Below are 12,382 nucleotides of genomic sequence, written 5' to 3' on the forward strand. Positions count from 1 at the left end.
GATGACTAGCCTCCGATTGGCCCTTTGACGCCAGGCCTTATCTTATCTGGCGCCAATCTCTCGGCTTAACATCGGATCGGCTGAGTCAGTACGTACCACCAGAGACACGGATTGTGACGTGGGTTGGTCCAGGTACATTTGGGACAGCTATGCAATCGCTGTCATAATTGCTTGTAGTTCGTAGCTGGGTTATTGTGGCATCACCACGACAAGGCAGAACCCGCTTACCGTTGCTGTTGTCGCATCCGCTACGTAGCGCAAGCCTTCGAAAGCTCATTTTCAACAGACAACCTCAATACACGCCCAACCATTCCCTAAACCTTCCGAGCTCTGGCACGATCATACCGACCTTGCCCCACGATCGTCAAGCTCCGAGGAGCTACTCCAACTGTTTGCGCACAATTTCCAACCGAAGAAATGGCTACTACGACAGAGTTGAAAGCCCCAGCACAAATCGGAGAAGCCATTGTTGCTTTCGCTCTCGAGGGCAGCTTTCCTGATGAGCAGGTGTCTTCTTTGTCACTATCATCTTCTGATCTGTCACCAGCAATCGAAGCACTGGAGAAGGCGAAAGGTGACTTAGAGGTACTTATGACTGTTCTCTGAATAGATTTTGCTGTATACTGACGCGTGACTAGTCCGAAATCCATACAATAAACGAGGAAACGAAGGGCGACGTCAATTCTTGGGTGAACAATGCCAAAACACTACAAGAAGACATTTTGCGATCTAAGAGGTTGGCAGATGATATTGTGCGGCAATCAGAAACCCCTCAAGTTTCTGGGAAGGCGATAAAAGATGCCGAGGATCACATACATTTCCTTGAGAGGGAGGTGTTGTACACCCAACAGCTACACGAGGCTTTGAGGGGTGTCCAACATGTCAATGAACTTCTGGGCGAGGTCGAACAAGCGATGAATGAGCGGCGCATCATCGACTCCCTGCGATGGCTTGAAAGTATAACGAAACTTGCATCATTGCGAATGTGGGCCTGAACTGACAGCGGACAGAATCGTGGACGGAGTTGGATGCAGTACCTATAAACAAGAAAACTTGTCGAGTAATGAGGCTTCTCGATCTGCGCGCTTTCGAACTAAAGTCGAATGTTCATGATGTATTCGACCACGTTTGGGCGTCTCTTGTTCATACGGATATGCAAGCAGGTTCTCTTTCTGTCTACGAGAGCCTGGATGGTGGGTGGCTTATGCCTCAATTGTGAAAGCTGTTGCCTAACGTAAACAAGGCGAGCAGATGACCCTATCGGAAGCCATAATTGGCCTTCAAGCCTACAAGGAGGTTGAAGACAGGATGTCGCAACTGTGGCAGGATGTTGACAAAGCCATCGTCTCTCCGAGGATGGACGTGGAAGCTGATTCCCTGCCATCGATTCGCACAAGCGAAGTAAGTGTTCAGCTACAGGGTTATCTCCGACGTTCTAACCACTTCACAGAACGTTGCCGAGTTACACGGCGAGGCTGGCCGATCAGTAGACGAGCTTTTTACGGATCTCCAGAAATTGATTGAGTTCCTAGCTCAGAGACTAACTCACGATCTCTTGATGTTCTTTAGCCCGATCATGATGAGCGATCTGGTTCCAAAACTTATTGGGGGATGGCTAGATGGGGCTGTTCCCTCGAACTTGAAGGACATCGACCGTTTCCAGACCATCATTCAGTCCGCTAGAGGCTTTTGTGATGTTTTAGAGACAAACGGCTTCACAGGCTTTACGGAGCTGAAAGAATGGGTGGGCAGTGCACCTTCGATATGGCTCGCTAAGTGTAGAGAAACAGCGCTCGACTCTGTCCGGAATCAGCTCTCAAACGGTTTGTTTATAGCATCCTGTTCGTTTTCTTTTACTGACATGTTCCAGGCCTGGGGGCATCTAAGCAAGTCGAGAAAGTAGAAAAGCAAATGGTGTCTCGCTCTGAGGGCAAGGAGTTGACGGCGAATAATGCAGCTGCTGGGACTGCGACAGATGATGATTGGGGCGCTGCATGGGGAGTTGAGGATGAGGATGAGTCTGCTGGACCCAAGGACACCACGCCGCAAAGCCAAGAGGAGGACGAAGGTGTAGATGCCTGGGGGTGGGATGACGATGATCAAGATGCAGAGAGGCAAGTGAAGGAGCCGAAACAGTCACAAGAGGCGGAACCAAAAGCAGCAGATGAAGATGATGCCGCCGATGCCTGGGGTTGGGGGGATGAAGAGACGACAGAGCAGGCACAGGAGCCAGAGCCTAAACCGCAACCGCAGAAGCTTCTTGCAAAGAAGGGAAAGGCTGCAACCTCTGCGCAAGACGAAAGCAGGGAGATGGTTCTCAAAGAGACATATCACATCTCATCCATGCCAGAGCCAGTGCTGGAGCTTATACTGGCCATATTGGAGGATGGCGCAGCTCTGACCCTGCCAGAGTAAGCAGTCCTTCGTACTCATGGCGACGACTCTCGAGCTAACAAATTCTAGATACGAGAGCAGTCCTGTTGCAGCCGCGGCGCCAGGTCTCTTCAGTTTACCAACGTTCGCGTTGGCGATGTTCAGGGCTGTCTCGCCACACTACTATGCGCTGGATATCGGCGGGAATATGTAAGGACCAGCAGCCTTACCAACCGTCCTTTCGCCGCTGACAGTACTCAGGTTTCTCTACAACGATGCCATGTATCTGGCTGAAAGGCTAGCAGACCTAGCATTAACGTGGAAGTCGCGCACAGACCTCACCACGCGTGCACAAAACATGCTGCGCATAGACAACGACATTAAAAGCATGCAGAACTTTGCTACACGTGCGTACACCAACGAGCTTGGGGTGCAGAAAACGGTCCTTAGAGACCTACTAGGAGGTAAGTAGCAGTAGCCTAGGCTGATATTCGGTCGCTGTAGCTTGTAACGCGGAGCTAACGGGGACGCACAGGCGATCAGAGTCTGATGCAACAGGACGAACTGGACAGTTGCGTGGACTCTGCAGTAGCGCGGGTCAGGTCCCTGGCAGTGACATGGGAATCGATTCTCGCGCGCTCGGTTTGGTACCAGGCCGTGGGGTCTGTTGCAGATGCCATCTCGTCCAAGATCATCGGCGACGTGATGGACTCGTCTTCAATTGGACAAGAGGATGCGTACAGGATCGCGCAGCTCATCTCGAAGGTCACAGAACTGGACGACCTTTTCCTCCCCTCACGGACGACAGCAACGGAGATGTCCGGCGCCAAGGACGAGATTCCCACAACAGCACAGTACGCCGCCACGTGGCTCCGGCTCAAGTATCTGAGCGAGGTGCTCCAGTCAAACCTCAACGAAGTCAAGTACCTCTGGTGCGACAGCGAGCTCAGCCTGTACTTTTCAGCAGACGAGGTGGTCGACCTTATAGAGGCTAGTTTCGACGCTAACCCGCGGATGAGGGAGACCATCCGAGCGATTCGCGAGAACCCAAACCCTGTGCTCGCCTAGGGGACCGGACGGGTTTGCCGGAGGGCCCGGGCGGTCAGGCGCAAGTCCCGGCGAGTTCAAGGAGTGTTGACATGGAGGTTTAGTGATTAAGGTCAGTGATTGGCAAGGGCAACGTTCCCACCTTTGGATGAGCGGATGAATTCTAGCATTTCTGATGTAAATATTCCTTGATTGTTACGTGCATCCAACCGTTCCACTCGAATATCGAAACGTTTTTTTGCCACTCCTTTTCCCTTTTTTCTGGCGCCCGTAACCGATTTCAATCCAACCCAAAACGGTATGCTCATACTTTTAGTAGCACGCCCAAGACTTTGGAAACAGACACCCCATCCTCTGCACCCCCTGCTCACTCATGTCTCTTGTTTCTTCCCCACACACACGCCCTCCCCACATTCTCCAACGCGCGACACAAATCCCTGTCAACCTCGGCACCTTCCACCTCAATCCCCACCCTACCCCAAAACCTGGGAGAACTTTTTCTTTTGCCAGCAGACTCTCCTTACAGGTACCTTTTTTTTTTTTTTCTCCCCAAAATGCCACCTCATAGTTTTATTTCAGTTCTACCTTGAGCCAACAGCATGCCATCTAATTTATCTCATCTCCCCAATATCGACCCTGGCTATAGACCATCGAACGCCCGAGAACCTGGAGCCAGATGTGACTTTGTCAGATATCACTTTGAAAATACAACCCCCCGCCTTACTGATTCTGAAAAATTTTCATAGATCGCGGTCCAGAACATCTCTCGTACACTCATTGCAACGACATATTACATCTTCGTCCCACGGAATGCGAAAGAATTGGAATCGAGAAGGAAAATTGCATAAAATTACTTTTTTGAATCCATCGGTGGTACCCTACTTCCTCGTTACTCAAAGAACTACGCAATTTAGCAGCAGGTTCCATCACACCATCTATCTATCCTCCATTACCACCGGAGCGGATGCCCCTTAGCTCGAAACTTTGCAATCAAAATTTTACACGTCAACCTTGTTTTTTTGCTGCCTATTCTTATGTAATGCTAATGAGGGTCTTTTTCTCTGCCCAATACGCCCAAGTTCAAGGGGAAAAGCCCAGGAAAGTTGAATGGACCGGATGTTCCACGCATGGCGTGTGCCAATCGTGATGCTGCTGCTGCTGCTGCTGCTGCTGATCTCCTGTCCGTCAACATCCCTACCCCACCGAACACACCAACGCACGCCCCTCCCCTGTGTGCCGTCCGTCATTCTGCCGGCCCCGCACCGTCACCTCGCATTCCATTGTGCGTCTTGTCCAAGAATTAAGTTCTCTCGGACTCGCTCGTCATGATTTCTCAGTCCAGTCATGTGTATACATCCAGGAATTGAAACGTATCCTGCCATCGCGATACTTGCGCCATCTGACGTGATATTGCTTCCGGCAAGTCCGTATTTTTTTTCCCCCTCCTAAGTAAGCAAGGCAGACTCTGGGTGAGACTAGGGGGGATTTTATGAATACCAACTAATTCTACCTACCCATCCAGCCCCAGTTGAAACCAATTCCCCATCCTCGCATCCGGTCTCTGCATCGGAAGTGCATTCTCGGCTTTGCTACTCGGAGCTTCCTCCGGATGAGACGGCAGCACGGGATTGAGAGGGGCACAAGCTCCAACTTGGGCCGCCTATGCAATTGGCCAATCACTACTCCTCCGTCATCACCCTTTCTCCTCCCAATTACCTGACAGCTCTCTTGTCTGCCGATGGTCCCGTAGCCAATTGTCCATGGATTCCCATTTCTCCTTTTCACGAGACAACCAGGAATTAGATCACCAACCGTCACCCTTCAACACCCCCCTTGCCAACGCAATAAGATTGTGCGATTTTCCCCCCGCTCCTCCAAACTGGAGAAACTTGTCGAAATGTGAGACAGCCTGTTTATCTAGTGTAATCGACCACCCCCGGCTCAGCACGGAAATTGAGTCACCAACCCAGTCAGAAGCAAGATTCCAACCCCCCCAGTTCCCATTCCTCGCTGGGAGGCATGGTATTATTTACGATGTGTTCAACTTGCCTTGGCTGCCCATCCTTCCACAAGCCAGGAACAGCTTGCAAAAAGCTGCAAACCCAATCTAGACCATGTCAAAAAAGATGGTGGTGCCGGCTAGATAGCAACCACGCGGCTGCAAGCACGGGACAATACGTCCGGCTCAGATAAACTCCAGTCCGCCGGCGTCGTTGCCTTAATCCTTCCTTCCCCCCGTCTAAAAGGTCTCCAGTTCCATAACAACACTCTACGTAGTACATCCGCCCCCAAAACTTTAATATTAGTATGGAGCCCCCCCTTTCTCTCAGTCCACATTTCTCACACACACACACACTCTCTCTCTATGCCCCTGGAGCCAGCCAGTCAGTCATTTGGAGAAAATATGACTGATGGTTATCTGATCGCGATCGATCCCATGCTACCTTCTCTCATGTCTTGGCGACAAGGTGCAACCTCTGGCGTATTCGCAAACGGAACAGGCCGCCTCGGAACCCGTCCTTGGCTAACGTCTAGTGTTTACCTGCCTCCTCGCCATCCGCAGACAGCTAAGCTAGCTACGTAGCCTGGGGGTCGTGTTACTGTTGCGATTGCTGAGAGGGACCCGGAAACTTTGGCTTCAATGCCTAATTCGTACCACACCACTACGCTTCAGGGACATCATACAATACATCTGTGGATATTTCGAGGCCCAAACACACCCTTTCTCTCTCTCTCTCTCTCTCTCTCGCTTACACACTTAATGCCCTCCAACAGGTTTTGCGCTCTTTATAAGCTCTCGAGCTAAAACACACCGCTAAACCAGTCGAGGCGATACACAAACCCTCCAACGCCAGAACCAACGAACGACAGGAGGAACTCCCTAGCCAAAATTAACAAGCTTCCACCCAAAAAGGAATAAAGATAAACTAAATAAATCAAACGTACGGAGTAAAAAAAAGAAGACAAATAACGGTCTGACACGCCGAGGACCCTTCATCTAATGGGATTCTTCCGCGGTCAAGTCCCAGTTCGTCAAGGAAAGTTTAGGGGGGGGGGGGGGGGGGGGGGGGGGCTGAGAAACTCCGTCCAAACAAAACGCCCGAAAATAGACCATGGACCACCATTTTTTTTTTTCTTTTCTTACAATAGCATCATAATCTCACCATAAACAGCAGATGGTGTGCATCATTTCCATCATCAATGGCAGACTCCCTCTTCATCTTAGCTACCTAAGAAAGAGGTGAGGAGCTGCAGACAACGTCCTATTGTTTGTTTCCCTGTCATAAACTTCGTAGAGTAGTACCCCTCCCTCATCAAGCCAAAACGCCGGTTCCCTCCCACCCCGGGAAAACCCATCCGGTTGCCTCCCCCCCCCCCCCCCTTTTCTCCTCCCCCTCCCTGAGATGATGAATAGAAGTAATTGCTATGGGCCATCCGTCCATGATATAAAACAAAGGAAAACAAATCAAAATTAAAAAGTAAAAAAAAAGTGAGAACCGAAAGAGGTGGGAAAGGGGGGGATAAAAAAAATATTCCCCCGCCCGAGCCATCCATTCCAGGTGATCATCCTTCACGCTAATGCTAAATTCCATCATACCATTTCCCTGCCCGCAGGCGATCAAGACCTTCATAGTTATCCTTGTTTCTGCCACTGGGAAACAGGTGGTTTTGCTACCTTGGGGGGGGGGGGGAGGAGCGGGAACAGCCAGCCAAGCCCACAATCCTCACAAGTGACCGGGCATCAACTCTTAGCATGTAACGAATTCCTCAAAGACAATATGGGAAAAAGCGAATGGTTCTGTGCTGCTGTCTCTCTCTTCATATCGTGTACTGTGATCCTCATTCGATGTTGAGAAACAAAAAGAAACTTTTTTTCCTATGGTCTTTTCTCGACTCTTGATTTCATCTCATGTCGGATTGATCCCAATTCTATGATGTTCCATTCCTTCCTTGACATGTGGTATATGCTGCTGTCCCATTTCCATTCAAGTCAACTACCCGGCCTTAGGCTCTCGGGGTGACAATATGCCCATATTCGCCGTCCCAGTGCAATAATCATCCCATACAAAGGAAAAAAAGAAGGAAGAAGGAAGAAAGAAAAAAAAAAAACCATTGTGGTATCCCTAAAAGCCTCGCATCCTTCAAGGAGAGCGGGTCAAACGAAAGAAAAATAGTCGTAGACTACACCAGGAAGCTCTCATCCATGCCAATTATACGCCGCAGTCGAATGCCAAAGGGGGTATTGATAGCACATTAGATCCAAAAAATGGCGCGCTGGGAATTCTGTCTTTTTCGGTTTCGGCCGTGTCATGTCGTCCCAGGGCTGCGGGCCCTTGGGGATTGTGTCGTTAATAATATCTGTCGATACTGATACAGAACTTGGGTGAACAAAAAAAAAAGAGAAAAGATGTAGATTTATGCCATGAAGCGAAAGTCGGAGGATTGTCGCATGTTACACGGAGAAGTAACGAATTCGGCTGGCCAAGTCTCGTTCTTAGCCCAAGGAGCCGTCATAACTCGATTTGTCCATGCTTGACTTGGGGCTGATGTTGTTGGAGCGAGTGCCGAAGATGTTAGAAACTCGCCCAATTCCTCGAGGCTTGCTGTTAGTACTGCTGATTTCTACGTTGTCGTCGGGACTCTCGAACAGAATGGTCTGAACAGAGTCGACGCTGACGCGGCAGAAAAGTGTCGAAAAGAGGTACTGTTCGCCGTTATGGTCAAACAGTGGCAGAGTACGGTAGCCACGCTTAAGGCCACTAAGCTTGGCTGTGTGCGTTGCAACGGGAGGTCGGTCGTTGTAGCTTTCGCCGTTGTGGGAGAGCTTCACCGACAAGCGGACGAAGATAAGCTCTGGGAACTTGGTGGTAACCTTGAAAGTGAACTTGCCATCAAAAATGGGATTGAATCCGTTCTCCGGAATCACTTGAGTCCTGTACTTGAGGGGCGAATCCGAGATCGACGCCATGGTGGGATCCACCTCCTTCTTGTCCCTCTTGTCGTTAGGGTGGAACACCTCGACCTCGACATAGGGATCCACCGTCTTGTTCAGCGGCATGCCGTTGGGTCGCATGAGCTGCTGGGCCGAGATCACGTCGATGCTGAAGGTCACCTCCTTGCGTTCTCTCTTGCCAGACCATTCCTCGGGTAGCACCTTAATCTCGCGAAGCTCAGTCGGCTTCAACACGTATCCCGATTTGTCGGTGCCGCTCTCGTACATTGCCTGGTTGATCTGCATGCCCAGATCAAAAGTCTGCCAGTTGAGAGCAGCCATCTGCACACCCTTGCGCCAGTAACTGACCGGGTTGAAGTTGTTCGAGGTGATTCTGGTACGGTCGGGGTACACGCGCATCATGTAGCGCATGTTGTGTCGGTCCATGGCTACTCTATCCTCCTTGAGCCGGCTATTCCTGAAGAAGCTGGATTCCATGAAGGAGAAGATGTGGTTATAAGCCTTAGCATCGGCAGTATCGAAGCCGCCAAACTTGAGCCCTGCGCAGTAGACACCCAAGTCTCCAAGAACCTTCACAGTCTTGTTGGAGGACCTCCTTGCGGGTACACGTTCACCAGCGCTGTCGTTATCGCTTGTGCTGCTGCTCATGGCTTCTTGAACCTCGCCCTCGGTGATGGTGTTGACACGGCTCTTGCTAACCAATCGTCGGGAGGAGTGGCTAGGGCTCAGGATAGGACTCTGGGGCAGAGACTGCGAGGGGATGACGCTGTTGTCGAGCTGAACTGGCTTCGGATAGGGCGAGGTAAGGCTGTTACCACGGCGGCGACCAGTGATCTCAACTGCCTTGGTTTCCTCCTTTGGCTGAGGACGCTTGACCTTGATGAGAACGCGCTCCTTAAGTTGCTCAGGAGTAGGAAGCCTGTCAGATGAAGGATCCAATGGCTCAGTGACGAGCCGGGGACCGAAAGTTTCCTTGATGATACGAGCCATCTCAGCCTGCTGCGGCGGGGAGCAGTGTACCTCCAAAGAGATCCAAAGAGGGTAACGAGTCTTAACAAAGGCATACTTGTTGATGGTCGTCATAGTCTCCTGGAAACTAATTGAGGTAGTGAGGGTTCTGCCATGGTTGACGGTAGGCTGGCCATCTGCACCATCCCAACAGTCAACCTCGACGCAGCGGCAGCCACGGGCAAGCGCGGAGATGTAACCCTCAACGCTAGAGAGGCCAGCAACCTGTCGACCAAGAAGGTAGGTGTTGTGGGAGCTGGAGATGAAGTATTCGTTGAGTGGTCGGTCCAGGGTGTATTCTTTGGGCTCCTTGTAGACAGGCAGGTTATAGGTCGAGGTCAGGAAAGCCGCGAACGCTGCATCGCCCATCCTTGGACCGTCAGCGTTCGTTGCGTCTGGCTTATCGCCCTCCTTTGTGCGGAACTTGCGGGCAAACTTGCTGTATAATGCCTCCCAAGCTGCGAGGTCGGCATCGACATTTTCGCACTGGACTTCACGTAAGAAGCCCAAAAACTCCTTGAGTGTGAGGCCCGTCTCTGGAGAAGCCGCGTTTAGATTATATATCTGTCGAATGTCGTCACGTCGTTTCATGTAACCGACGAAAGTCTGGAACTCGTAAAAGTTCAGACGACCAGTGTTGGTGACATCAGCCGCATGAAATTTAGCACGCAACTGACTGGGCGAGGCATGGATGTGGAGATTCCGACAGACCCGCTGAACCCCGTCAAAGTCGATGTCGCCTTCTTCGATAGGGTTGGGGTGCTTCTCACCACCAAGGCACTGCTTGTTCATTTCGGTGACCCAGTAGTCGCGAATGGCACGATCGTTGAACGCCATCAACGAGGCCATCATATCCTGCCGGTGTTTTGAGATTGCTTCGAGGGTGGTAACCCAGTTGTAAAAGGTACTGTCGTCATCGGCCACGAGATGCATCATCTTAGTCTTGGATTTGTCGGGTACGGCGTACATAATGGAGAACCACCGGCCCTCCTCGGTTTCTGGCACACCGTAGTCAATGCGGTACTGTCGGATATCGGAACCTGTCCTGATCTCCTTAATGTCATCAATGTAGAGGCACTTGTGCGGCCTGTTCTTGTCCCAGGAAATCTTGGCGGCTTCTTGGTCGAAGACTAAGATGAAACGTTTCTTCCAGTTTTTCTTAGAGACCTTCCTGATCCAGGTGCCCTTGAGCAGCTGAAAGGGGATTACAGGTCCAGCGGTGGTGTTAGAAGGGGAGGCAGAGCCAGCAAGGGATGCCGTTGTGCTGTTCGAGGACGATTCTCTCAGGGGCCCTTCAAGACCTATTAATGACCGGAGGTCGTCCCCGTCGTCGACAAACTCGTCGTCAGAGTCGCTATACGCGGCGAGTTCGGGCGGGGCCGTGTTGTTGCTGTCAGATCTTCGTCGAAGCATGCCAGGGCCGATGCTGCCATCGCGGCTGTTGGGGGCCGCAGAGGAGGTCCTACGACGGGAGAACCTGGCGGTGGCTCTGTTCGACAGGCGTCTGATGATGTTGTTGCTTTTGCTCACGGCCTCTGACATGGCACTTGGGCTACCCACAAGGGTTTGGCCCAGTGAGTTGTCGCTTGTTTTCCTTGACAGAACCGACTCTGGGAGTTGGAAGGAGCCTGCTGAGAATTGGTCGTCAATGAATTCGCGACCCCTCTGCTCAGGGGACGGTTGGACTGAGCTGTTGCTCGTTATGACGGCGGTCTCGGGAGACATGATGGGCGAACCCTGCTGGGAGCTGGATGCCACAGAGGATGCGCTTATAGCAGAGGCTGGTATGGTAGCTTGTTGTTGTGTTGTTGTTGAGGGGAGATTTGTCTGGACATGGCTAGGGCGAGAGCGCCTGAGCTGTGTAGTCTGAGGTGTCATGGTAGGGTTCAAAGGGGGCGAGGAGGTTGATATATGCTGTGTAGGAGTAGAACTAGAAGACATGATGGTCGAGGGGGTACTGTTCGCTCCACGCGGGTTGAGAGAGGTCCCCGGGGAGATCAAAGGTGGACGATCTGTCGTTTATAGGGAAAAAGTAGCTGTTGGAGACGGCATCCTTGGAGAGGTGGTCGTGTGGAACGGCCCGTAGAGGAATAGAGAATGCGGGGGAGGCGTGGGAGAAGTCGATCCTGGGATATAGAGGTGGGCGTTCCACACACAAAGGGCCTATCTGACAGACAGCGACTGGTGCAGAAGGGAGGCAGCAGCCGTGGGTAGACAGATGATCGATGCAGCGCCGTACTAGGTGCGACGCCGGTGGGGTGCAAATGCGATGCGATGCGGCGCAACAGAGACTTGACGAGAGACCACGCGAGTGGTAAGGTACGGCGCGGAAAGGTCGTCAACGGAGGTCCTGCTGGGTACTGACACAGGAAGCGACCAGAGCCAGGCGTGGCAGGGCGGACGGGCAGGGTAGGATGGGCCAATTATGGCCGCAGTTGTGCGTCCTTCGTCTAGAATTTCTGCCTGTCTTTGCAGTGTCCGCTGGGCGTGGCCTGAAAGCAGTGCTGCAGAAGCTCACGGCAAAAGAGGCGAGGATGATGTGGCAGGCGGTATGCAAGTAGCTGGTTTTGGCCTATTTTCAGGTTGGGGGAGACAGGACCGACAATGTCTAGCAACACGCAATGCAGCAGGGCATTCGTTCGTTCTTCTTCTCTCGTCTCCTAAACTGTCTTGCCAGCTAGTTGAAGTTGCAGTTCCAGGTTACGGAGGCTCGCGTCTGGCGGAGAATCGAACGTGGTTCGGGTTTGGGGTGGTTCGGCGCAATGAGTTTCTGGCAGGGTGCTCGGGGGGTGCGCGTGGGCGCAACACGCGAATCAGCAGTTGAAGATGAGTCAACGGGAAGGGTTTCTCGGTTTCGTGACCCGGTTCTGTTGCATGCAATGAGTTTTTTCTTTTTCTTCGATAGTGGTCTGCCGCACTTGTGTGCGCGGGTGAGCAGAGGTTGTGGGCAGCTGTTGTGTACTTGAATAGCAAGGTAGGGAAAAAGGTTGAGTCGTTGGT

The 12,382-nt window shown here is 51.8% G+C and overlaps 2 protein-coding genes across 2 annotated transcripts; one reads left to right on the forward strand and one right to left on the reverse strand.

Moving 5' to 3' along the window:
* Positions 1–417: 417 nt before the first annotated feature.
* Positions 418–3,441, forward strand: CTRU02_201555 (centromere kinetochore protein; the record flags this gene model as incomplete). Its single annotated transcript, XM_036729022.2, has 9 exons — positions 418–585; positions 639–957; positions 1,011–1,193; positions 1,244–1,401; positions 1,451–1,823; positions 1,871–2,411; positions 2,464–2,583; positions 2,635–2,837; positions 2,909–3,441. 9 exons carry the CDS (start codon positions 418–420, stop codon positions 3,439–3,441), a joined length of 2,598 nt encoding a protein of 865 aa, XP_036579173.2.
* Positions 3,442–7,915: 4,474 nt separating this feature from the next.
* Positions 7,916–11,323, reverse strand: CTRU02_201556 (1-phosphatidylinositol-bisphosphate phosphodiesterase; the record flags this gene model as incomplete). The annotated part of the gene is made up of 1 exon (XM_036729023.1): positions 7,916–11,323. The coding sequence occupies one exon, from the start codon at positions 11,321–11,323 to the stop codon at positions 7,916–7,918; it is 3,408 nt and encodes a 1,135-aa protein (XP_036579174.1).
* Between the last annotated feature and the right edge of the window lie 1,059 nt (positions 11,324–12,382).

Source organism: Colletotrichum truncatum (assembly GCF_014235925.2).
Source record: "Colletotrichum truncatum strain CMES1059 chromosome Unknown Contig_0001, whole genome shotgun sequence".
Taxonomy (NCBI): domain Eukaryota; kingdom Fungi; phylum Ascomycota; class Sordariomycetes; order Glomerellales; family Glomerellaceae; genus Colletotrichum; species Colletotrichum truncatum.